The sequence below is a fragment of the Enhydra lutris genome, unplaced genomic scaffold (genome assembly GCF_002288905.1).
Source record: "Enhydra lutris kenyoni isolate GAN:26980312 unplaced genomic scaffold, ASM228890v2 scaffoldscaffold21, whole genome shotgun sequence".
In the NCBI taxonomy this organism is placed as follows: domain Eukaryota; kingdom Metazoa; phylum Chordata; class Mammalia; order Carnivora; family Mustelidae; genus Enhydra; species Enhydra lutris.
Window position 1 is genome coordinate 399,963 of NW_019154105.1, and position 26,194 is coordinate 426,156.

The window sequence follows — 26,194 nt, forward strand, 5'->3', positions numbered from 1 at the left end:
ATTGTGTAATCTTATGATTCTAAATCTGTTTATACTTAACCCGAGTCCCTGGGCTGTGACCTTCAGAAGTGTTTCTTAGCCCTTTCTTTTCCTCCTCTTAGGAAGGAGGAATATACACAAGAAGGCTATAGGGGCTCGAAGTGTAGGAGTAACTGCCCTGGCCCCAGGCTGGGTAAGGCTCTGGTAGTGTAGCTCTCCTCAGAGGGTAGGCCTTTGCCATGGAAAATGCTCCGGGTGTATTTCAAAATAGTTACCTTCCCTTCCCCTGTCTTGCCTAAAACACAGGGGATCCTGATCTCCAATCTGAGAACCTGATGGGGCTCCTGGGGATAAATCCTAGAAAGTGTAGGGCCTCCCCAGAGAGTGGGCCCTCAGGGGGTTTAACTGTCAGGCTAGTTTACCCTCGGCCTCCAGGAACTCGTCAAAGTTACCAGTTCGCTGTTCCTATCAGTTATGGCTCCAGGAGCTTGTGCTCCCAACAAGCTCTTTCACCCAGGCTTCTATCTGCCTGTCCTTCCAGTCTTCAGAGTAGTTTGCTCTGTGACCTCAATTCTCTGGTGGAAATAAGAAAAGCCACTGATTTGCAGCCTTTTCAGCCTTCTTCTGATTGTGAGGATGGAGTGATGACTTCAATGCTCTTCACATGTTGGAGCTGAAACTGGAAGTTGCCTACAAACTCACTTTTAAAAGTCCTTTTCTCTATAAAGCTGGCCTGAAATAACTCTCTCTGAGGAGCTTTCCTGGACTCTCTCTAAGAAATGAAAAGCTCCTCCCTGTGCGCTCTGGAGCTCGGTGCAACCACCAGTGTCCCACATGCCATCTACCAGCTCTGGGGCCGCCTGGCTGGAGAACAGGCACTGCGGCTCGGCTCCGGGCTTCTGGCACATGCTATAAATCAATGTCCACTGAAATGAAAGGAAAAGAACAAAACACTGTTTGCTAATTAAAAACAAAGTACTACTTTTATTTGGCTCACGTCTCCATTTATTAGAATTACCACATTTGGAGAGGCACAAAGCACTTTAAGTTTTACATGACTACAAAGTTATCACAAATCCCAAACTTTTTAGCCACGGATATTTCACTTACTCCGTTTAAAGAAAAAGCTTTCAAAACTTCTGAGTTAGCTTGGACACAGAGACCCTGAATATATGGGAACTACAGGTTTTTAAATGCTTGCGCTTCCTGTTCTAACAATGTCTTCTTTAAATGGAATCCAGCATAAAAGGGATTGAAATACGTAAGGTCATGATGCAAATGCTGTGGATAGACCGTGAAATTCATCCGTGCAACTCGGTGAAAGCCGTCGCGCGCTCACTGGGCCATCTGCGCCTCCATGGCCTGTGCTGTCCACTCTGGCGCTGTCTGACTGATCTTCTCCAGCAGGTTATTCACTTGGAAACAAAGGGACTGGATCTGTTTGTCCCACGTTGGCAGGGCTTCCCGTGCTACACAGAACAACACACACGCCGTTTAACATTACTCCATGAATGCTCAGCAAGTGTAACTCAAAAGATAAACACAGTAATACTAATTTTCAAAAATCCATTCCAAAAATCTTGGCTAATAAAATTAAGCTAATCAAGCGATATTAAGGAAAGTACCCAAATTACTGGCACAAAGTACAAAACCAAAAGCATATCCGCACAGATCCATGTTATTATTATTCATGAAAACGAAAGAAAACCAACCAAAGCACGTCAGTCACAAAACCACCACCAAACCACCACCGTAAAAGCCTCGCTGAACCCACCAGCAGTTTCTCGAGTCATAAGATACTGCCACCTACTGGACAAAGCACATCTCTTTGTCTACTGGACTCTGAGGGATAAATATTTTAATGTTTAAACAAAAAAGCAGGGCGCCTGGGTGGCTCAGTCATTAAGCATCTGCCTTCGGCTCAGCGCATGATGCTGGAGTCCTGGGACCGGGCCCTGCATCGGGCTCCCTGCTCGGCAGGAAGCCTGCTTCTCCCACTCCCCATTTCTGTTCCCTCTCTTGCTGTCTCTCCCTCTGTCAAGTAAATAAAATCTTTAGAACAAAACAAAACAAAACAAAACTCAGCAAGAAAACACCAGGATTTTCTCCACACCAGCAATATGCAGTTAAAAGGGGAATATTCCACTCAAAACAGTCCCCAAATATACAAAAATGGACATAGAATTAAAAAAACTGAAATAAAAAAATTTTTAATAAAGGATATAAAATAACCTGAGCAGAAGAAACGACAGCCTCAGACAGAAAGATACAGTATCACAAAGAAAAGAACAGCCCTCCCTGTTCACACATACTTTTTTTTTTTAAATTACGAAGATAATCCCCGCTTTCTTTGTTGTTCTTTCTAACAGGACAGGATCATTAGCGTTCATACGGAGGACGGGACGTCTGAAAACAGCTGAGATGATCTGGGACATCAAGAACAGTGCAGCGCTGCAGTGGGCCCTGCCGCGGAGCAAGCGCCGCTCCACGCGCCGACATGAATGACAGGAACGACATGAACGACAGGAACGGAGCCGCAGAGCACTGTGTTAAGTGAGAGTGAGCGGTCAGACGGCGCACGACCGCGTCTCTACAAAGTATCCAGAACACGCCCGACCACAGCACGAAAATTCGGACAGCGGCTGTGGCGGCCGGGAGAAGGAAGGATGGACGCAACTATTCTCAAGAGGCACGAGACTTCCTCTTGGGAAGACGAAACATTTGGGACGAGGTAGAGCGGGTGGTTGCACAGCACCGTGAACCCACTAAAGGCTCCGAATTGCTCACTTTAATGGTTCACGTCGGGGCGCCTGGGGGGCTCAGTCACTGAGCGTCTGCCTTAGGCTCAGGTCATGATCCAAGGGTCCTGGGATCAATCCCTACATCGGGCTCCCCGCTCAGCGGGAAGCCTGCTTCTCCCTCTCCCACTCCCTCTGCTTGTGCTCCCCCTCTTGCTGTGTCTCTCTGTCAAATAAATATATAAAATCTTTAATAGATAAATAAATAAAATGGTTCCTGTTATATAAATTTCAACTCAGTAAAAAACATAGCAACGGAGGGACAGGAGATGCTTTTCCAACAGTAAAATTTACTATAAATTTGTTTATTACCATATTGCCACAGATCAGTGGAACCAAACGGATCACAGAAAGAGATCCAAACACGTATACAGAACGTAGTATTTGCCAAAGATCAGAAAGTATGTCTTACCTAATAAATAGTACTTGCAAATCAGCAATCCATCTTTAAAAAAAGAAAAACTAGATCATACCTTAAAATTATACACAAAAATAAGCTGTAGACAGATATTTCTGAATATAAATGAAAGTATTTTTAAAATTTTAGAAAAGTATTACTTTTATCCCAAAGTGAATGAGACCTTTTGAATGAATATAGGAAATTAAACAGACATAAAATGAAAAATTGACATAGCTGTCTGCATAAGAATTTTAAAATGTGTTCATGGTACACAGGGCCTCACTTCAGAAACACAACTGATAGGATTTAATAATTTGGTTTTTGTTTTGTTTGCTCGCCTTTTCAAAAGGTCACCACCATTCTAGCTGTACTATGGCAACGAGGCCAGAGAGGAGACGTGAGGGGGAAGCCCAGGGTGTGGGGGAGGTTTCAGAATGGGCCGGTGACAGTTAAGACGCGAAGACAAGTAAATGGGTTCCAGATGCACCTGGGAGATAAAACTGAAAGGATTCTGGGCAGCAAAGAAGAGGGACCAAGGATAAGGAAGGCTGGAGAAGCGAACAAGGCATCTGCCGGCTGGCGGGCTGTGGAAGGGACGCAGGGAGGGGAGATAATGAATTCAGTTTGGGGTATGTTCATTTGAGATGCTCAACAAACAGGTGGAAAAGACCTAGTAGTCAGTTAACACCAGTGGGTCTAGGACTCAGAAGAGAATCACGCACTAGAAAGGCAAACGTAAGAACTGTCTGCATGGAGATAGCCACTGAATCAAGGGAAACAGCAGAGTGAGGAGGGAAAGGCCTGGAGTTTGCCCTTAGCAATATTCATATTTAAAGGCACAACAGAATCTACAAAGATGACTGGACGAATACCTGGGAAAGGAGGAGGGAAAGCAGAACAGGGTGAGAGATGAAGGGCGGTGTGGGTGGTGGGGATGGTTCAGAAAGGAGAGATGATCAAAGTTACTCGAGATGCCGAAAAGTCAAAATGAGGCCTGAAAGATAAAAATATCCTTGTTAAAATGGGAGAGACCCAAGGATATTTAAATATTGGCAGAAAGAAGCCAAAAGAGCAAGGAAGAATGAAAACAAATGAAATAACTGCTAAGCTCAAGTTCCTAAGAAGCTGGTTTTGAGAGGGACAGATGCCAGTCAGAGAAGGGACCCGAAGCACAAGAACTGGAAAGGGAGACAGAAACCGCCTCCTGTATAACACGAAGGAAGAAAAGACGTGATCACATAGTATTTAATATTCAGAAGTTTTATAAATATGACCAAAAAGTTCACTTAATTTTACACTGGTAGATTTTTTTTTTTCCTGTGAAAACAGGAAACAAGGTTTGCTGCTGAGAGTGAAGGAGGAGAAAAGTCCGAGATTTATGAAAACTGAAATCTGAAATCCCCACTGCAGGGTAGGAAAAAAAATATGTCAAGAGTCCCAGGTACTGTTGAGAACCCACGACCCTGAATTTGCAGTGGTCATCAATGTCTGCTGTTCTAACTCCTCTCTGGCAACATCAGTTAGCTACTTGAGCACAGGAATGAAAAAGATGGAGGACGGGTTCATTCCAGGCGAAGTTTTCCTGGACAGCTGGAACGGAAAGTTAACAGGCAAGTCATCCAGGGCAGCTGTGAAACGGTAAGTACAACAGTGATCAGGGCGCCCGGTGGCTGAGTTGACTGAGTGACCAGCTCCTGGTTTCATCTCAGGTCATGATCTGAGCCCTACCCCGGGCTCTGCGCTCATCACGGAGCCCACTGGAGAGTCTCTCTCTCCCTTTACTCCTCCCCTGTGCACTCTCACTCCCTCTAAAATAAAAATAAATAAAACCCTAAAAAAAGAAATAAAGATATAATGAATCGTGGATGCCAAGTCAGAGAGGAAGAGGAGTGACGCAAAAAAGGGCTGGCCTGACCAGGAAAAAGAAAACGGTAATGGACCGGAGGCTGCAAAGCGGTCAGAAGAGTTGAACTTAACGGACACGGACTGCTAGAAAGACAGGAAATACGGTGAGAACAGGGTATCTCAAAATCAAATCTTAACAAGTAGCATGGTTCCAGGCACAGAAGTTCCATGATGGAAAGGAGGTAGAAAGCGGGGCTGAGGAGGTAACAGATGAGAGTCAGGGAACGGACAGAGCTGCCCCGTGAGTCTAACGCGCTGCTGGAGGGAGTCCCCGCGCTAGCACCCTCGTGCGGGCACACGGTGCGCCGCGTGATGAGTAAGAGGGTGAACTGGTTTACTGATTCTGGTTTCAAATGCTTCCAGAGCATTAAAATGCAGCATTAAGTAGATTCATAAATGTAAGTTCATAAAAATTATTTCAAATTATTTCTCTAGGAATAAGGGAAGTAAGGGAAGTAAGGAAATAAGGGAAGTTCATTCCAGTAGTAATACACTAGGTCAAAGGAAATTGTTCAATAGGGCCTAATCCTAAGTACACAAGAGTCTCCTGCCACTTTATTATGACAGAAATAAGCAAAACCTCTTACTTTCAAAATGAACTATTCCATCAATCTGATCAATAAATCCATTCATACGTCCTTCTGTTATCATTTGTGATGCTATTTTTTCTGCCTGTTAAAAAAAAAAACAAAGAAACAATAAACTCTCGTAAACTTTATCATATCTAACAGTTCCTCACATGTGAAAGAACGGAAATCTCTTGGTTTAGCTACCCACACACTTTCTATGTTCATCTGCCATTCATCACAAGATTAATCTTGTAAATCTGCCTATTTTATCCCCCAGTCCTTTCGATATAACCCATTACTTTACGTTAGCTGGGATCTGTTTTACTTCTGAGATTTTGGACAAGAGCCTAATACTCTTACCAATTTCTTCCTCTGCCTAAAATCAAATTAACAATTTTTCTTCTCACAGAAATCCATACCTCAAGAAAGCCTACACAAACTAGTTTTTCTTTTTACTTCATTTAAATTTGCAGTGTTTATCACCTAGAAAATTCTTTAAGAAAGTAGTATTTTTGAAGAAAGTAATATTTTGAAGGAGGAATGATGTTCAAATTTAAAAGGGAATTAAAAAGGGGTGCCAGGCATGGGACTCTTGATCTCAGGGCTGTGAGTTTGAGCCCCACACTGGGTGTAGTGATTACTTAAAAAACTAAACTCTTTTTTAAAAAATTAAATATATAGATAGATAAATAAAAATTAAAAGAATTTTAAAGACAATTGGGGGGGGCCTGGGTGGCTGAGTAGGTTAAGCATCTACCTTTGTATCAGGCCATGATCTCTGGGTCCTGGGATCTAGTCCCACATAAGGCTCCCTGCTCAGCAGGGAGTCTGGTTCTCCCTCTCACTCTCCCTCTGTGCTTTCCCTCTCTTTCTCAAATAAATAAAATCTTAAAAAAAAAAAAAAAAAGACATTAAACGAAATCAAAAGGTCCTCTACCTAGCTCCTAAGGACATGTTTCATGTTTACTATGTGTAAGCAAACTGGCTTAAGACTTGGTCATTTTAGTAATTCTGACCATCTTCACAATCAACCCTAAACAACCGTACTATCATTTATTGCTAGATAATTAGTCTCAGCCTAAAAAGAAGGTATCTTTTTTTTTTTAAAGATTTTATTTATTTATTTGACAAGAGAGATCACAAGTAAGCAGAGAGGCAGGCAGAGAGAGAGGAAGGGAAGCAGGCTCCCCGCCGAGCAGAGAGTCCAATGTGGGGCTCGATCCCAGGACCCTGGGATCATGACCTGAGCCTAAGGCAGAGGCTTAACCCATTGAGCCACCCACGTGCCCCAAAAGAAGGTATCTTTTTTAATGGGAACTTAAGCTTTGGTTCCCAAACGGTTCCACTTCCTGTACTATGCACTGAATATGTACAAGTACAGTAACTGTGTTAGGAAATTCTAAATTAATATTTCACCAACAGATAAAAGGGGACATGATTCATTACTACATGATTTAAGATATGCAAGTTAGGTAAAAATAAGTGGATTGCTTACTTCTACTCTTATTTAAAATTAAGAGAATGTTTTTTAAATGACACCTGAAATACCCCCTAAATACTCTTGGTAGTTTTTGGTATTTGTACAGAGCCAACCAAACCTTTATCATGACTAAAGATGAAATTAATTTCCTACTAACTCAGTCAATTAAGATAAATCAAGCATAAAAGTTACAACAGAATAGCCTAGAGAATGACCACAGTTATTCTTTCAAACAGATAAAATATTTAACCTTTGAGTCAACTAGAGCGGAAAAAGACGTAAGGCATGTATCAAAATCTCAAGTTCATCAGAAATCAGAAAACACCATGAAGTGGACTGAAACAGACACTAAACAAAAGACTCTCATAAAACAGGTATCATAACCTGGAACCCCTTAAAGATTTTCATTCTAGGTCACTTTATCATAAAATACAGTTTTAAAAAAGCAAAAAAGTAGGACAATTCCATTACATTACTACTTTAACATTCAAATAATTTACTTCCATTTTCCTGAGGCTTTTTATGTGTATTTTTATTGCAATTGCCAATATTTATCGATTACGTATTGTAGTTTAGTCTAACTTCTTTTTTTATAAGTTGGAAACAAGAAAATACCTTAGCTGCAGGGATCTCTAAAAGAGCTCCAAGTTCTTCAAAGGTGATATTATTATATAATTTGCTTGCAGACAACAAATTATGTTCAATAACAGCTCTGTCCAAGATGCTAGAACCTCAAATAAATATAAATAAGACCGTTAAAAGCTTGAAACTTGTTTTACACTTTTTTCTACAAAGGATTTATTTATCTGTCTGAGAGAGAGAGTGAGTGGGAGGGAAGGGGCAGAGGGAGGACAGACAATCTCCGACAACCCCCACGCTGAGCAGAGCCCGACACGGGGCTCAGTCTCTCAACCCTGATCAATCACACCACACGGTCACCATCGATCAGACATTCAACCGTATGACCCAGGTGCCCCTTGTTTACACTTTTATTTTTTTTAGAAGATTTTATTTATTTATTTGACACGGCTGAATGATATTCCTGTGTGTGTGTGCGTGTGCTCACGTGTGCGTGTGCGCGCGTGTGTACACACCTCTTCTTTATCCATTCATCAGTCAGTGGACATTTGGGCTCTTTCCATGATTTGGCTGTGGCAGGCAATGCTGCTACAAACATCGAGGTACACGTATTTCTTTGAATCAGTATTTTTGTAAACCTCGGGTATATACCTAGTAGGGCAATTCCTATATTGTAGGTTAGTTCTATTTTTAACTTTTTGAGGAACCTCAACACTGTCTCCCAGAGTGGCTGCACGGGTTTGCATTCCCACCAAAAGTGTAGGAGGGTTCCCCTTTCTCCGCATCCTCGCCAACATCTGTTGTTTCCTGACTTGTTAATTTTCGCCATTCTGACAGGTGTGAGGTGGGATCTCACTGTGGTTTTGATTTGTGTTTCCCTGATGCCGAGTGATGTGGAGCACTTTTTCATGTGTCTGTTGGCCATCTGGATGTCTTCTTTGGAAAAATGTCACCCCTTTTTTAACTGGATTATTTGTTTTTTGGATGCTGAATTTTAGAAGTTCTTTATATATTTTGAATATTAACCCTTAACAGATTATCACCTATAATATTGTACTAGTTTAAGATGTACAACATAATGATTTGATATACGTATACACTGTAAAATAATTACCACAATAAATTTAACTAACACCCATTACCTCACGTTTTTTTGTTTGTCTGTTTGTTTGTTTGTGGTGAGAACTTTTAAGATCTACTCTCTTAGCCACTCTCAAATATAAAAACATAAATAAAGGGAAAATAGGAAAACTTAATACTTTTCGGATGGCAATAATCCCCAAGTTGATGTATGGACTCAGGGTAATCCCTATCGAAATTCCAGCTGGATTCTTGGCAGACACGAACAAACTGATTTTAAAGTTCATTCTATTGGGTCTCAGAGGAGCCAAAACAATCTTGAGAGGAAAACAGCTGGAGGACTCACACATCCCAATTTCAAAACTTGCTATAAAGATAGAGTAACCTAGACAGTGTGGTACTGGCATAGGGATAGGAATACAGAATGGAATAGAACTGAGACTCCAGAGATAAACTCGCACATTTATGGTCAACTGATTATCAACAAGGGTCCCAGGATAATTTAATGGGGAACTCACAGTCTCTTCAACAGTTACGAGGACAACTGGGTATCTGCATGCAAAAAAATAAAGGTGGACCTTGATCTTACACCACATACAAAAATGAACTCAAATGAATCAAATGTCTACATGTACGAGCTGTAACTATAAAACATACAGACGAAAACAGAGCAAGTCTTCACAACCCTGGATCAGGCAACAGCTTCTCAGTACAAAGTACAGGCAACAAAAAGCAGAAACAGATACACTGGACTCCATCAAAATTAAAGACTAATGTCTCAAAGGAAACCACCAGAAAGTGAAGAGAAAACACACGGAATGGGAGAAAGTATTGGCAAATCACCTGGTAATGATCAGGTCTAGAATATATAAAGAATTCCTACAATTCAGTAATAAAAGGACAAATAACCCAGTTTAAAAACTGAAAAGGATCCAAACAAACTTTTCTCTAAAGATATACAAACAGCCAAGAAGTACATGAAAAGCTGTTCGGGGAAAGGCAAATCAAAACGATGTGACACCAACTTCACACACACGAGGGTGTCCAAGTCAAAAGCACAGATAACAAACGTGAGAGAAAATATGGAGAAATCAGAACCTGCACACACAGCTGACAGGAATGCAGAAAGGAGCAGCTGCTTTTGAAAACAATCTGGCAACTTTTCAAAGGACTTACCACCAAGTTATCACATGTCCCCATCATTGCACTCCTACGTGAATACCGAGAAGAATTAAAAACCCGTGTTCGTACAAAAATTTTTACAGTGAAAATGGTGGAGGAATAGGAGACTGGTCCCAAGACTTCGGCTAGAAAGCTATCAAGTCATTCTGAACACCTGTGACTCAACCAGAAAGCTGAGAAAGAATAGCTGCTGCTCTACAGATAGAGAAGCGACCACTCTCTGCAAGGTAGATGTTGCAAAGAAGTGAATCAAGGTAATACATGGGCAGACAGACCATGGTGGGAAAGGGGATGGGGCGGGAGCCCCTGCCACCAGCTGGCCACAACCGATATAGAGCAGCAGAGCACAAAACCAGAACTGTTAGAAGTTGGCTCCAAAGCCAAAGAAATGTTGAAAGAGAAAACCAAAACGGTGGCCTCACAATTCCAGACTTCAAGCTCTATTACAAAGCTGTCATCATCAAGACGGTATGGTACTGGCACAGTAACAGACACATAGATCAATGGAACAGAATAGAGAGCCCAGAAACAGACCCTCAACTCTATGGTCAACTAATCTTCGACAAAGCAGGAAAGAATGTCCAGTGGAAAAAAGACAGCCTCTTCAACAAATGGTGTTGGGAAAATTGGACAGCCATATGCAGAAAAATGAAATTGGACTATTTCCTTACACCACATACGAAAATAGACTCAAAATGGATGAAAGACCTTAATGTGAGACAGGAATCCATCAAAATCCTAGAGGAGAAAACAGGCAGCAACTTCTTTGACCTCGGCTACAGCAGCTTCTTTTTTTTTTTATTAAAGATTTTATTTACTTGACAGAGAGAGATCACAAGTAGGCAGAGAGGCAGGTAGAGAGAGAGGGGGAAGTAGGCTTCCTGCTGAGCACAGAGCCCGACTTAGGGCTCAATCCCAGGACCCTGAGATCATGACCTGAGCTGAATGCAGAGGCTCAACCCACTGAGCCACCCAGACGCCCCCCTACAGCAGCTTCTTGCTAGACACACCTCCAAAGGCAAGGGAAACAAAGACAAAAATGAACAAGTAGGACTTCATCAAGACAAAAAGCTTTTGCACAGCAAAGGAAACAGTCAACAAAACCAAAAGACAACTGACAGAATTGGAGAAGATATTTGCAAATGACATATCAGATAAAGGGCTAGTATCTAAAATCTATGAAGAACTTATCAAACTCAACACTCAAAGAATAAATAATCCAATCAAGAAATGGGCAGAAGACAAGAACAGACCTTTCTCCAAAGGAGACATCCAAATGGCCAACAGACACATGAAAAAATACTCCATATCACACCAGTCAGAATGGCTAAAATTGACAAAACAGTAAACAATGTGTGTTGGTGAGGATGCAGAGAAAGGGGAACCCTCCTACACTGTTGGTGGGAATGCAAGTTGGTGCAACCACTCTGGAAAACAGCATGGAGGTTCCTCAAAAAGTTGAAAATAGAGCTACCCTACAACCCAGCAATCGCACTACCGGGTATTTACCCCAAAATTACAAATGTAGTGATCCAAAGGGGCATCTGCATCCCAATGTTTATAGCAACAATGTCCATAATAGCCAAGAGCCTAGATGTCCATTGACAGATGAATGGATAAAGAAGCCTTTATCCATTATATACATGTATACAATGGAATATTACATAGTTGTCAAAAGCATGAAATCTTGCCATTTGCAATGATGTGGCTAGAACTACAGGGTATTATGCTAAGTGAGATAAGTCAATCAGAGAAACATAATTATCATATGATCTCACTCATATGTGGAATTTAAGAAACAAAGCAGAGGATCATAGGGGAAGAGAAGAAAAAATAAAAGATGAAATCAGAGAGGGAGACAAACCATAAGAGACTCTTAATCATAGGAAACAAACTGAGGGTTCCTGGAGGCAAGGGAGATGAAGGGATAGGGTAACTGGGTGTTGGACATTAAGGAGGTTATGTGATGTAATAAGCACTGGGTAAAGACTGATGAGTCACAGACCTGTACTTCTGAAACCAGTAACACGTTATACGTTAATTAACTGAATTAAAATAGAAAAAAATTTACATGAATATTCATAGAATCATTATCAATAGCCCAAAGTGAAAATAACCTAAATGTCCATCAATTGATGAGGAAATAAAATGCAGTATATTCACATATAGAATATTATTTGGCAATAAAAAGGAATAAAGTATTGATAAATGCTACAACATGGATAAACACTTTGTCAAGTGAAAAGGCTATATATTGTGTGATTCCATTTATGTGAAACGCCCACCACAGACAAATCTAGTGAGCAGAAAGCAGATTAGCAGTAATATTACACAACTTTAAGAATACAAAAAATGAATTATAATTTAAAATAATTACATCTCAAGATTGCTAAGGGTTATAATGTCAATCAACAAAAATGTCCAGAAGAGATAAATAAGAAAAACAGTAAGGCCTAAAATGGGAGAAGACAACGAAACATCTGTCCCCTCTTTATAGTCCCATGGGAGAGATTTGATGATTATTTTTATCCTCAGAGGTCCTAGGAAGCATCCTTTTTACAAAGAATCTTTTCACTTTTTTTTTTCATAGCCAGAAAGTTCAAAGTCAAATGTAAAGTTTGACTGTATCACTTCCAGAAACTTTTTCTTTTTAACTATCTTTTCCAACTTGTTAGACATCTCAGAATGTTAGCTGCTCAGAATACATGGAAAAGAATTTAAAAGTAACAACAATCAAAACACATACATACACACTATTTATAGGTAGGCTAATTTAATAAGCTTTCTAGCAGTCAAGATAAGAAAAACCAACCAACTCAGAGTGTATTTTTTTTTTTAAGATTTTTATTTATTTATTTGCACAGAGATCACAAACAGGCAGAGAGGCAGGCGGGGGGCGGGGGGAAGCAGGTACCCCGCTGAGAGGAGAGCCTGATGTGGGGCTCGATCCCAGGACCCCGGGATCATGACCTGAGCAGAAGGCAGAGGCTCTAGCCCACTGAGCCACCCAGGCACCCCCAGAGTGTATTCAAATAAGATTTAAAAAAACAAAACAAAACAAAACCTGTTCAGGAGAATCACAACTGCAAGACTGTGAAGAACTTTCCCTGAGGACTGCATGACGAATATCCTATAGAAAAAATACCTCCTTTAGACAGAAGGATGAAAATCAACTAGTTTGCTTCTTAAAGTATAAATTAAATGAAAAATTCAATAGGCGGTCACTGCAATTCCTTCAGTGATCTGGTCTAACTCAGGGCAGTAAGACTGGGTGAAGTGTATACCCTTCAGCAACCCCCCTGCATACATGGCTTTTTACGGCTGAATTCTCTTTGATGCAGGATGATGTTGAATCCAAGGAAGTAAGTCTAACAGATCTGCATTTATCTTGACTTTTTTCATGTTTCTGATGCTCTGTTTATATTTTTATTATTACGTGTTATTGTTTCAGTTACTTTAAAACCTCTGTAGACAAACATATATAAAGTGACTGATGTTACAAACAAGCAACTATTAAAAACTTCTCTGGAAAAGGTAGCCTGGCAAGCAAATAGATCCCTTGACTAGGAAACATGACACCAAGTTCTATTCTTACTGGTAGCACTTTCACCCGGAATAACCTTAAGCAAGCTACTGTGCCAAATTTTACTCTATCTAAAATAGGACTGGATAATTACACTGTTAAAAACTGATGCTTAAAATTAATTAAGGTTGGGGCGCCTGGGTGGCTCAGTGGGTTAAGCCTCTGCATTCAGCTCAGGTCGTGATCTCAGGGTCCTGGGATCGAGCCCCGCATCGGGCTCTCTGCTCCACAGGGAGCCTGCTTCCCCCTCTCTCTCTGCCTGCCTCTCTGCCTACTTGTGATCTCTCTGTCAAATAAATAAAATCTCTAAAAAAAAATTAATTAAGGTACTTATCAAAGGGTTTGAGTTTTTCAAAAACCAGTCACTAGGGGCGCGTGGGTGGCTCAGCCATTAAGCATCTGCCTTTGGCTCAGGTCATGATCCCAAGGTCCTGCACTGAGCCCTGCACTGGGCTCCCTGCTCAGCGGGAAGCTTCTCCCTCTCCCACTCCCACTCCCCCTGCTTGTGTTCCCTTTCTTGCTGTCTCTCTCTGTCAAATAAATAAATAAAATTTTTAAAAACAAATAAATAAAAATAAAAAATAAAAATCAGGCACTATTAACATAGGTTATAGTTCTGCCCTTGTAATCTGTGAAGATGCATTACTCTACAATATGCTTTCCAATAGGGCTATTTTTATTATTTAAACCCTACCATTTTCAGTCAATATAATACTCCTTTTTGGTCATCAAGTGTTATGTAAAAATATTATAGAAAGATATCAAGATGCTTCAAATGTAACACACTTGCCACTGTGTGTACCTAAATATTTGCTTCCACAAATTAAGACCTGATCATTACCATCAGCGGTAGTTGCTTTTTGGTGAGGCATTAACATGGCAGCAAACTCTTGAAGTTGATTTCCTCTGATGATCCTGTCTAGGTACATTTTCTCTAGGATCCCATAAGCAGCAAGTTGCTGGCACCTTTCATCCTTGAAAAGAGTGGCTAGCATCCGAGAACGCTGCTGTCCTAAGGGAAGAAATGAGCATCAAATATTCTCACAACCTATTTCTCCAATAGGAAACTATGTTATGACTCCATTTTTGCCTACTAAAATACAGTCAGTTGTCCTGATTTGTGGCAGCAAGTTCTACAAAGTTACTGCCAACACAGAATTAGTGAATACTCAATTGCTCATCCAAAAAGAATGAGTGATAAGTATTGACACATAAAGACCGCCAATATACAGGAAGGAAAAAAGCAGGTTACAAAGTATGCATATCATGCTACTGTTTATTAAAAAAAGAGGATACAAACAGACACTTGTACAGGAAGGAAACCCAAGTAACCAGTAAAAGCTCTTAAGAACTGGAAGCAATACCATTCTATGTATTGCCTTTTCAGCAACAAAAATACAATAAATAAGATCACTGCTTCATAAGGAATGAAATGTGTAGTATGAACATGTCATCAAGCTCTCAACTAAATACAGATCAAGAAACATTCTAAAAATTATTTAGAAAAGCCATGGCTTAGCATTACCAGCTTTTTTTCTCAATGTCTTTTCTGCTCTATAAGTTGAGTGATTTATATGCTATAATTTAGTAAAAAAGAACAAAGAACAGTTTATTTTTCATATTTACCAAAGAAAAGGATAAATGTGAGATATAAAACTAAGGCTTGAAGTTAAAGAAAATCCCAAAAGCAGTACGTTATTATCAATCTCTAGATTTTAATTTTTATTTCCCTTTATATAATTTTCACTGAATTTCATTATTTATTTTTAAGAGCTATATTAGGCAAACTAAATTTCATGTTCTCTCTCTTAATTACTCCTAACACATGTGGGTAATAGACTGATACATGCATATTTAAAAATTTTTTAAGTTAGCAGTCTATTTTATTGCTGTTTTTAACTGTTTAAATGTTTAAAATAAATTTATAATTGCATAAGACATAATTATAATTGCAATAAGACATCCCCTTAAAAAATAGTTCTTTGCTAAATCCTCCAGTAGTAATGGACCTGCAATTATTAAGCAAAGGTAACTGACTGTTCATGAAAGCACAAATTACAGGTTTACCTGCTGACGCCAAGATGGTACAGTGCAAAGCATGTTTTAAGGCCTCTAGTCTTTCACTTTCGTGCACTATTGTCTTGTAAGAGAGCTCATTGTACCTTTGTGCAGCTTCAATGAATTTTCTTCTATAATCGAGAACACGTGCATAGCATACCTAAAGAGGGAAATTTCTCAATTAGGGGAAAAAATTCAAAATCAAAGCCAAAAACTCAAAATCAAAGCAAAAAATAAAATGATGTTCTGGAGCATTTTAGTATAGTAGGATTCTCCAATACAAAATTAATCCCAAATCAGCTCATCTGTTACCTTATAGTGTATCTGTAACTGCTCATTGGTGGATTCATTCTGAAGCAATGATGCTCGATTTATGTAAGCCTCTGCCTGGACGGGATCGTCATCTTCCAGATATAGCCTCGCGATCTTCAGGTAAGTCTCCAGTTTATAATCTACATTGTACTGCCTAGGATGTAACAGAAAAAAACAGAATGACTAAATATATAATCAAGAAAGTTTTTAGGAGGGGCACCTGGGTGGCTCATGGGTTAAAAGCCTCTGCCTTCGGCTCAGGTCATGATCCCAGGGTCCTGGGATCGAGCCCCACATGCGGGGAGCCTGCTTCCCCCCTCTCTCTGCCTAACTCTGTGTCTACTTGTGATCTCTCTTTCTCTATCAAATAAATAAGTAAAATCTTAAAAAGAAAAAAAAGGATTTATTTAAAAAAAAAAAAGTTTTTAGGAGTTGGAGAAAATACATTTTTTTCATTACATATTCTGTTAAATTACGAGAATCAAATTTTTACTGTATTAGAAAAAGTCTAAAAAATATTTACAAAATAAATTTTACTCAATTTTTATTTTTTCTATCATGATTGTTCTATTGTTTTTTAGCTTCCTTCAATCCTCAGATAATCTCACAAGTCAAAGAACTTAAAAAATGCCCAGTTGAGGGGTGTATCATATAGTGGTGTTGGGGCTATAAATGAGTAAACCATCCTGGAAAACAATTTGGCAATATATTTTCCAACCACCCTTTGAACCCTTGAAAATGCATACATTCCTTACCTACTATATTTTACCTCCAGAAAATTAATCTCAAGAAAATAATCAGGGATGTGTACACATATATAAAAGGAATATTCATTTATAAAGTTACTCATAAATATCTAACAGGAAAAAACTGGGAATCACCTATTATGATATTTATAACAATCAACTAAATTGTGATACATTAAGATGGTAGGATAATATACAGTTGTTATAATCATTACTATATGAAAACAGTCATGTATTTTTGCTAAGTGAAAAAACAGGATAAAACAGCATGTAAGACACTATTCAGATGTATTTCTATACATACTTATGAAGACAGTAATACCAATTATCTCTTGGTGTTGAGATTACAGGTGGTTTTCATTTTTTTCTTTATCTCTGTGGCCACATTTTATGCAAGAAATGCACAACTGACACCTCACGTAATTCGAAACTTACAAAATTCAAGATTAATCCTTACAGAAAAATCTTTTTTATTACCAGCAAAAGTGATGCCACCATGTGGCAAGAACAGAGTTTACAATTTACATGGCCCAAGTTCTGAAAGTCTTTACTTTTTAAAATTTTTTATACTAATTCAAAATTTTTCCCCAGGTCATATATTGCTAGCGTTTTGTAGTATACTATTTCCATTCATAACTCAAATATACATGAACTGCTATAAAGAGTACTATACTTTTGGGGACGCCTGGGTGGCTCAGTGGGTTAAAGCCTCTGCCTTTGGCTCAGGTCATGATCCCAGAGTCCTGGGATCGAGCCCCGCATCGGGCTCTCTGCTCCGTGGGGAGCCTGCTTCCTCCTCTCTCTGCCTGCCTCTCTGCCTACTTGTGATCTCTGTCCGTCAAATAAAATAAAAATTAAAAAAAAAAAAAGAGAGAGTACTATACTTTTATTGAGTTTTCCAATTTTTATGCCATCTATTAAGTTTATTACTGTAACTACCAAAATGAGTAATTCTTTAAAGAAATAAGTTCTCAACTGTTTATCCAGATTCTACTTTTAATCACTTTTAGGTTAATTTGTTTAGAAAACTGCTAAATTTTCAGTTCTCTGACATCCTCACAGAGAAAGATAATGCTACGGCACTATCAAAATGGTAATTACAGTCACTGTAAACAGAACGGTATCTAATACATTCAACTCCCTACCAGGTACTTCCACTTGGTTATCACATGTCCAAAATGGAACTCTTGATCTTCCCTTAAAACCTATTCTTTACTACTCAGTAGATGGCAACTCCATCCTTCCAGGAGTTCAGACCAAAACCAGGATTTATTTTGGCTCTTTTTCTCATACTCCATATCTAAGCTACCAGAAAACCCTTAGCTCTACCTTAAAACCATATCCAGAATCCAACATTTCTCACAATCTCCATCTTCTCTGCAGTGGTACAGTTAGTCTCAACCCAGTAGACAGAATGATTTTCTAAAATATAAATCAGATCATGTCGATCTTCCATACAAAATCCTCCAACGGCTCCCCCTCATTTCACTTAGAGAAAAGCCAAAGGCCTTATAATGACTTAGAAGAACCTACATAATCCAGTCTTTGGTACTCTCTGATCTCAGCCCCCAACTTTCCTTGGCTTGCTCCACTCCAACCACTCTGGTATCCCTGATCTTCTGAAAATACTCCAGGCGTGCTCCTGTCTTAGGGCCTTTACATTAGCCATCCTCCCCACCAGATCTACTGACAGTCTTCTCAGCTCACAGCCACTCCCTCACTTCCTTCAAGTATCTGAGAAGATGTACCTGGACACCCTACCACTCCAGTCACCCTATTTAATGATACAACCTGTTCCCCACTTTCCCTTTACTTTTCTCTCGAGCACTTATCACCTTCTAATATTCTACAAAATGTCTGTACTTATAAGTTGTTTATGATGTTTCCTTCACTAGAATGTGAGAAAAAACACAAGTGAACAATGATACATATCCTATATACATCTCCATCCAATATCCACTATTTACTATACTTTTGTCCTGTTTCCAAAGGAATTCCCACCAACACTTGGGCTGCATTTCTCCAATCTTCTTCTTTCTCATATATGGATGCAAGATGCTGTCTTATTGACGCAACCTGGAATAACAGGCAGACGTGTTAAATTACTTCAACTCACATTAGTGACTCAAATAAATGGATGCGAAGTTAATCTATTGTGATAATGCTTTCGTTTAACATATTAAGCTGACAAGTAAATAGTACAAGTGTCACTAGACCACCCCTATTTTTTTAATGAATTCTGCATATACAGAATACCAAAATACTGAACACATTTCTGCAATGTGGATTATGGCAGTAATTTAGCTTAAATATGAAATTGTACTTTTATGTTAACTGCATACATAATGTTGGAGTTTTCCTATTATTTTAACCTTATTAACAATTTTGCTGACTCTTAAAAATTGTCTAAAGAGTAATATTTGGTTTATAAATCAAATTGTAACGTCTGAGCAACTGTCAGCTAGAGTTACAACATCCTAGTATCTATTTTTACATTGTAACATGCTATTTGACACACCATTTTGTCAAAAATAAAACTGGATGACCATCTCCTTCAAAAATGCAGTAATACCTCCTAAAATACCTGCTGCTATCTCATGTTCAAAAGTCACTGCTTGAGATTTTTACCTGCTCCTCAAATGAAATGACTCTAGGCTGGATCTTCTCCAAGGTGAAGTGATAGACATCTTTGGCCGTGCTGTCAGGCAGGTTAGGGAGATGTGTACAGAAATCAGTTAGCAGCTGTCGAGAGATCACGAGACTGACATTCTCATTTACCACTTGACAAAGGAAAAAAGATAAGAAAACATGAATCGTTTATAAATTTTCATTAAGCAATCAATTTTTACCTAAAATTAACATTAAAAACAATATATATTAGTGCATTCCTAATAATGAACCTTCAGTGCATTATTCAGGGATTTCCACACCCGTATCAGCTTATATTACATAATTAGTTTTCCTTATGCTGAATTATTTGATTACATAATGATTATACCAAAACAGTAAAAATCCCCTATATTTTTCTAAGAAACAGAAATGGCTGGGGAAAAGTTTTCTTTCACATTTGAGAATTTTATATTCTTCCTTCTCTCCCTTATTTTTCTACAAAGGGAAGGCACAGAAACACCTCCATTTTTATGTATCTACTTACATTCCACCTGGTTACAAAAAGGAGTTAAAGAAGAAACTGAGATAATGTTCCTGAAATTGAAATAGAGCAAGTAGTGACAGTTACCGCTACTGTACTTTCCCGTAAAAATGACAAAACTGAAATCAGCATTAGATGTACAGGCAGACTTAATGACATTATTTATAAACATTTATGAGTGTTTATCACTGTATGTGGTTACAGATGAGAGCTCTGAAGCCACGCTGCTTCCAGCACTCCTGATCAGATGCTCTCCGAAAGAAATCAGAGATCAGCTTCTCTGTGTTTGTTTTCTCGTCCGTACAATGTGGCTAAGGCTGTGAAGCTTAAGTGCCCTGTACCTAGAGCACTTTAAACAACATGGGGCACAAAGCACTCAACAAATTTCATTATTATTAGCACCATTATTATATTTGTGCTTGTACCACTGCTCAGATAAATTAAGTCTGAAACCAGCAGTTACCAGGAAAATAAATGATGGTCCAAAACTGCTGAGCTGATGTGAATGATTTTCGGTAGATGGCTTTTCATTAGTGCCCTGGATTCAAAGTTTATACAAAGATCAAAGTTTATAAATAAAAATCACTATTCTTTTGCTACTACAATGCAGTGTTCTCAATAAACCATTCCTATCAATCTTTCTAAAGCCACTGCCAGTTCAACACCCAATGCAGGCCCCGATCGTTCTGAGGCAGTAACTTACAGTAACCTGTAACAAGCGTGTAATCAGTTCATGATGTATTAATCATAATTCATTCTTGGATAAGCCGGATACGGTTGAAAAATAGTTTCATTACAAGTGCCATTGGGCATTTACAACTGTTCGAAAGAAATTCCTACACAAACTAGCGCTTCTCACGAGCATGTGTGTGAAAGCATGCTGTATAGTATAAAGCCCTCTCAAATGTCCTTACTACTGTTAACTCAGGATCAACTCCAGCCTGACTTTCTTTTTTTTTTTTTTTTTTTAAGATTTTATTTATTTATTTGACAGAGAGATCACAAGTAGGCAGAGAGGCAGGCAGAGAGAGAGGAGGAAGCAGGCTCCCTGCCGAGCAGAGAGCCCGACGCGGGGCTCGATCCCAGGACTCTGAGATCATGACCTGAGCCGAAGGCAGCGGCTTAACCCACTGAGCCACCCAGGCGCCCCAACTCCAGCCTGACTTTCGAGTAATTTTCAAAATAGCTGGATACGTTTGAAGTCAGGAGTAGGTGAGAATGTCTTGAAGAATGGAAATGTCTGGTTCCCATTCAAACGGAGTGCTCTTCACGTTAGTAACACTTAACATCTCTGCAGCACTTACTACATGCCAAGGACTATTCGAAGCTCTTTACTTGGTACATCAACTCCTTTATTCTCCCAGCATTGCCGCAGGGTAGCTATCACATCCCCATTTTATAGATGAGGACATGGAGTCACAAAGGAAGTAACTTACCCAAGAACACACAACTAATATAACAAGAGACCAGACTGAATCTAGACTATTCTCTTTATCATTATGCTACATTGTCTTTCATCAGTTACTGTATCAATTACTATATAAAACCTTAATTGGTAATGTAACTCTGAAGACAACTTATTGAAAAATAACCAAGTAGTAAATAAATTCTAAAGTGAATTTCCACGTGATTTAATTTAATGTCAATGCAAATTATATTGGTAACTTGATCTAAAACAAGCGTGAGCAAGCTTTGAAGTCCTAACTCAGTAACACAAGGCAAACATGGAATTTTCATTCCACTTACTTGCTTCCACAAAAGCTTTCAAAGCTTCTAGTTGTTCTGCCCCAGATAACTGAACGGCTTTTTCCAGGATCTGACGGTACCTAAAACAACACCAAATGAAAATAAAGTTCAGAGGACGTTACATACTCTAATGCTCACTCTGATGTTTACTCATTTCTGTTTATCCTGGTTTCTTTCACAGTGCTCTAGTTGGTGGTTTTCTTTATAGTACACCATAGATTTCTTTTGTTGTTGTAAGTTCCTAGTCCATCATAAGAAACACTAAATCTGTAATTCTAAGGTATCACTCCTTCTTGTTTTCTTTACAATACACCACAAATTTTTTTAAGTTTTCAGCCCCGGAAGCAAATAGCTGGCTTCGTTGATAAGAGTATGAGACTCCTGATCTAGAGGACTGTGAGCTCAAGCCCCACAGCGGGCATAGAGCCTACTTAAAAAAGAAAAAAAAGTTTTCAAGCCCATCACAAGAAAGTGAATCTGTAACTCTAAGTTATTGGAGCTAAAGTGTCACTTTTTCTTGAAAAAGTTTTAGGTTTTTGGGTTTTTTTAAATTTTATTTATTTATTTTGAGAGAGAGATCACAAGTAGGCAGAGAGGCAGAGAGAGAAGGGGAAACAGGCTCCCTGATGAGCAGAGAGCCCAACTGGGCCCGATCCCAGGACCCTGAGACCACGACCTGAGCCGAAGGCAGAGGCTTTAACCCACTGAGCCACCCAGGTGCCCCAAAAAAGTTTTAGTTTTAAATTTAAACTAAAATGTCAACTTTTGGGGTTTTTGGGTGGCTCAGCCAGTTGCGCATATGACTTGATTTCAGTTCAGGTTGTAATCTTGGGGTTGTGGGGTTGAGCCCCTACCCCCAATGGCCCTATGCTCAGCAGGAAGTCTGCTTGGAATTCCCTCTCTCCTTCTGCCCCTCCCCACACTTGGGCACAGGCATGTGCACATGCTAGCTCGCGCTCTTAAGTAAATGAATCTTTTTTTAAAGAAGTCTCTTATGATTTGCCTTCTTCTCTTTAAATAAATCAACTTGCTTTCAAATGTCTTAAAAAATAAGCTATATTTCCTTCAATTATGTATTACACAGACACAAAAATGTTATTTGAGGTGACCTAGAACCTTTCCTCTTGCAGACCTAATGAAACTAGGGTTACCAACAATAGGATAGTGTTGACTAGGCAGTGAAACAAAATACTAGGGATTGAATGTCTTAGTGTGTACAAAATAAACTCTACCAAGCCAAATGCACTGACAGAACACGCCTCATGTTCTCAGACATGCCTATACATTCTTTATTTGCAATCACTTCTAGTAACTATTCTGCCTAATATTCATGACCACATAAGATTCAAATCAGAAGAAGGATGGGGATGGGGGAGAGGTGTCTGGGTGGCTCCACTGGTTAAGTGTCTGCCTTTGGCTCCTGTCATGATCTCAGGGTCCTGGGATTGAGCCCCCTCCCCTCAGTTGGGAATCCCTGCTCAGCAAGGATTCTGCTTCTCCCTCTCCTTCTGCCCCTCCCTCCTACTCATGCACTCACTCACCCTCTCTCTCTCTCTCAAATAAATAAATAAGAATCTTAATTTTTTTAAAAAAAGGATGGGGGAAATGCTAACAACAGGAACAACGACAGTTATTAGACAATGGCAAACCCCTTCCTAAAAAGATAAACTCTAGGAGGACAAGGATTTTTGTTTGTTTCGTTGACTGCTATACACACAATGCCTAAAGCAGCGTATCACAAGCATTCAAATATTTAACAGTACTGGTAAGTAATAAAACAGTATTTTATTTCTTAAACTGAGTGGTAGGTACACAAGTATCATACTATTGTTTATCCCTCTGTCTTAATAGTAATATTTATTAAAAGCATTAGTTAATGGGGCGCCTGGGTGGCTCAGTGGGTTAAGCCTCTGCCTTCGGCTCAGGTCATGATCTCAGGGTCCTGGGATCGAGCCCCGCATGGGGCTCTCTGCTCAGCAGGGAGCCTGCTTCCCCCCTTTCTCTCTGTCTGCCTCTCTGACTACTTGTGATCTCTCTCTCTCTCTGTCAAATAAATAAATAAAATATTAAAAAAAAAGCATTAGTTAATATATTTCGCAAACCTAATAGTATTGCCAATTATTCAGAACGTTATCCAGAATATAGTCAAGAAACAGAAATATACAAATAGAAAAAAAATATATACAAATAGGGCACAAACCCATTCAAATGATTTGTATTTTGTACAAGCTACCATTCAACACTTACTGATTCTCAACCCATACAGTACTCTCTGAACCTTGGTTATATGATTTCTCAAAAACACGAGTCAAACTGACTTGTAAGAAAGATAAACTGACAGAATAGGCAACAAACTCCAAAAGAAGAGAACTACTACTCTAATAAAGCAAGGAAATATTATTAAGCTTTAAAATAAAAATTGATGTTTTTAAAATTATTTTTAAAATTTGAGGGACAATATTCAGCTATCTGAAAATTCATTAACATGGACTATCTCACTCTTTCTCTATATACATATATACACACATGCACATATACTATTTCCCATATCTATATTTATACATCTACTTCACTGCTCTGGGCATTCAATGGTTTATTCATTTGTGATTGGCTTATTATTCATATTTTTCATATTCATGGTTAAGCCCCCTTAATCTGACATCCCCATAGATTATTTTATACTAACAATATTATACTCAAAGACGACAATGTTGCACAGAAATTTTCTAATTAACCAGGTTTTTTTTAAGATTTTATTTATTTATTTGACAGAGAGAGAGAGATCACGAGTAGGCAGAGAGGCAGGCGTGGGGGGGCGGGGGAAGCAGGCTCCCCGCTGAGCAGAGAGCCCGATGTGGGGCTCGATCCCAGGACCCTGAGATCATGACCCGAGCCGAAGGCAGAGGCTTAACCCACTGAGCCACCCAGGCGCCCCTCTAATTAACCAGTTTTAAAGCACTGTTTCATAACTTGTCAACTGATCTGTATTAAAAAACACACCAAAGGGGAACCTGGGGGGCTCAGTGGGTTAAAGCCTCTGCCTTTGGCTCAGGTCATAATCTCAGGGTCCTGGGATCGAGCCCCACATCGGGCTCTCTGCTCAGCGGGGAGCCTGCTTCCTCCTCTCTCTGCCTGCCTCTCTGCCTACTTGTAATCTCTGTCTGTCAAATAAATAAGTAAAATCTTAAAAAATAATAATAATAAATAAATAACCACACCAAAAAAAAAAAAAAAACCCTAGAAAGTGATAAAACTTTTACATTAACCACATCATACAACTTGCCAGAGCATTATGAATTGCCTAATCAAACTCTCAACTTTTACAGATTAAGAAAGAGAGAAGAGAGGTACAGAGTTCAGGCTAGACGCTATCTTACTCATTCTCTAATATGTAAATTCCAGTATTCCAGTATCTAAGAATAAGAAATTAGTTCTTTACAATAATAATAAGGAATGACTAATAAACCTAATTTAAATCTGGGTTCAGATAATCAGTCGGGTACCTGGCTGGCTCAGTCAGTTAACCGGCTGCCTTCAACTCGGTCATAATCCCAGTGTCCCAGGATCAAGCGAGCTGCGAGTCAGGCTTCCTGCTCAGTGGGGAATCGGCTTCTCCCTTTCCCTCTGCTCCTCCCACTTGTGTGCTCTCTCTCTCTCTAATAAATAAAATTTAGGGGCACCTAGGTGGCTCAGTGGCTTAAGCCTCTGCCTTCGGCTCAGGTCATGATCTCAGGACCCTGGAATTGAGCCCCAAATCGGGTTCTCTGCTCAGCGGGGAGCCTGCTTCCTCCTCACCCTCTGCCTGCCTTTCTGCCTACTTGTGATCTCTCTCTCTTTCTGTCAAATAAATAAATAAAATCTCAAAAATAAATAAATAAAATCTTTTAAAAAACAATCATTTAATATGCCATATTAAATAATCCAAAAATGGGGCGCCTGGGTGGCTCAGTGGGTTAAAGCCTCTGCCTTCAGCTCAGGTCATGATCCCGAGGTCCTGGGATCGAGCCCCATGTCGGGCTCTCTGATCCGCAGGGAGCCTGCTTCCTCCCCTCTCTCTCTCTGCCTGCCTCTCTGCCTACTTGTGATCTCTCTCTGTCAAATAAATAAAATCTTAAAAAAAAATTTAAAAAAAAATCCAAAAATGTGAATTGAGCACCTAGGGGTTTTAAAATGTTGTATAAGATTCTGTGTATGATACTAAAGAGACTTTAAATAACCTTAGTCTTTGAAGCTATAGTCTAGGCAAATAAAAATTTAAATATCAAATAATATTATCACAAATTACAATAAAACAAAAGTCACTGAAATGAATAAAACTGAACAATATAAGAAATATGACTGCAAGAACTAATAAATGAATTCGGTAAAGTTGTGGGATACAAAATCAATGCTCAAAAATCTGTTCTGTTTCTTTTTTTTTTTTAAGATTTTATTTATTTATTTGACAGAGAGAGAGACACAGCGACAGAGGGAACACAAGCAGGGGGAGTGGGAGAGGGAGAAGCAGGCTTCCCCCAGAGCAGGGAGCCTGATGCAGGGCTCAATCCCAGGACCCCAGGATCACGACCTGAGCCAAAAGCAGACACTTAACAACTGAGCCACACAGGCGCCCCTGTTGTGTTTCCA

The 26,194-nt window shown here is 39.4% G+C and overlaps 1 protein-coding gene across 2 annotated transcripts in view; it reads right to left on the reverse strand.

Annotated features, from left to right (window-relative positions):
* Window positions 1-938: 938 nt before the first annotated feature.
* Window positions 939-26,194, reverse strand: part of LOC111148989 (COP9 signalosome subunit 4) — a 36,689-nt gene continuing 11,433 nt past the window's right edge. Inside the window, exons 2-10 of one of the 2 annotated variants that reach the window (XM_022505852.1) lie at window positions 21,569-21,648; window positions 19,300-19,451; window positions 18,644-18,747; window positions 15,926-16,079; window positions 15,623-15,773; window positions 14,397-14,567; window positions 7,747-7,862; window positions 5,670-5,754; window positions 939-1,448 (exon numbers count right to left, since the gene is read on the reverse strand). In XM_022505852.1, coding sequence (XP_022361560.1) covers window positions 1,315-1,448; window positions 5,670-5,754; window positions 7,747-7,862; window positions 14,397-14,567; window positions 15,623-15,773; window positions 15,926-16,079; window positions 18,644-18,747; window positions 19,300-19,451; window positions 21,569-21,648 — 1,147 coding nt within the window. In that variant the 3' untranslated portion in view covers window positions 939-1,314. The remainder of the gene's footprint in view (window positions 1,449-5,669; window positions 5,755-7,746; window positions 7,863-14,396; window positions 14,568-15,622; window positions 15,774-15,925; window positions 16,080-18,643; window positions 18,748-19,299; window positions 19,452-21,568; window positions 21,649-26,194) is intronic. The other variant, XM_022505854.1, reaches the window with a different exon arrangement.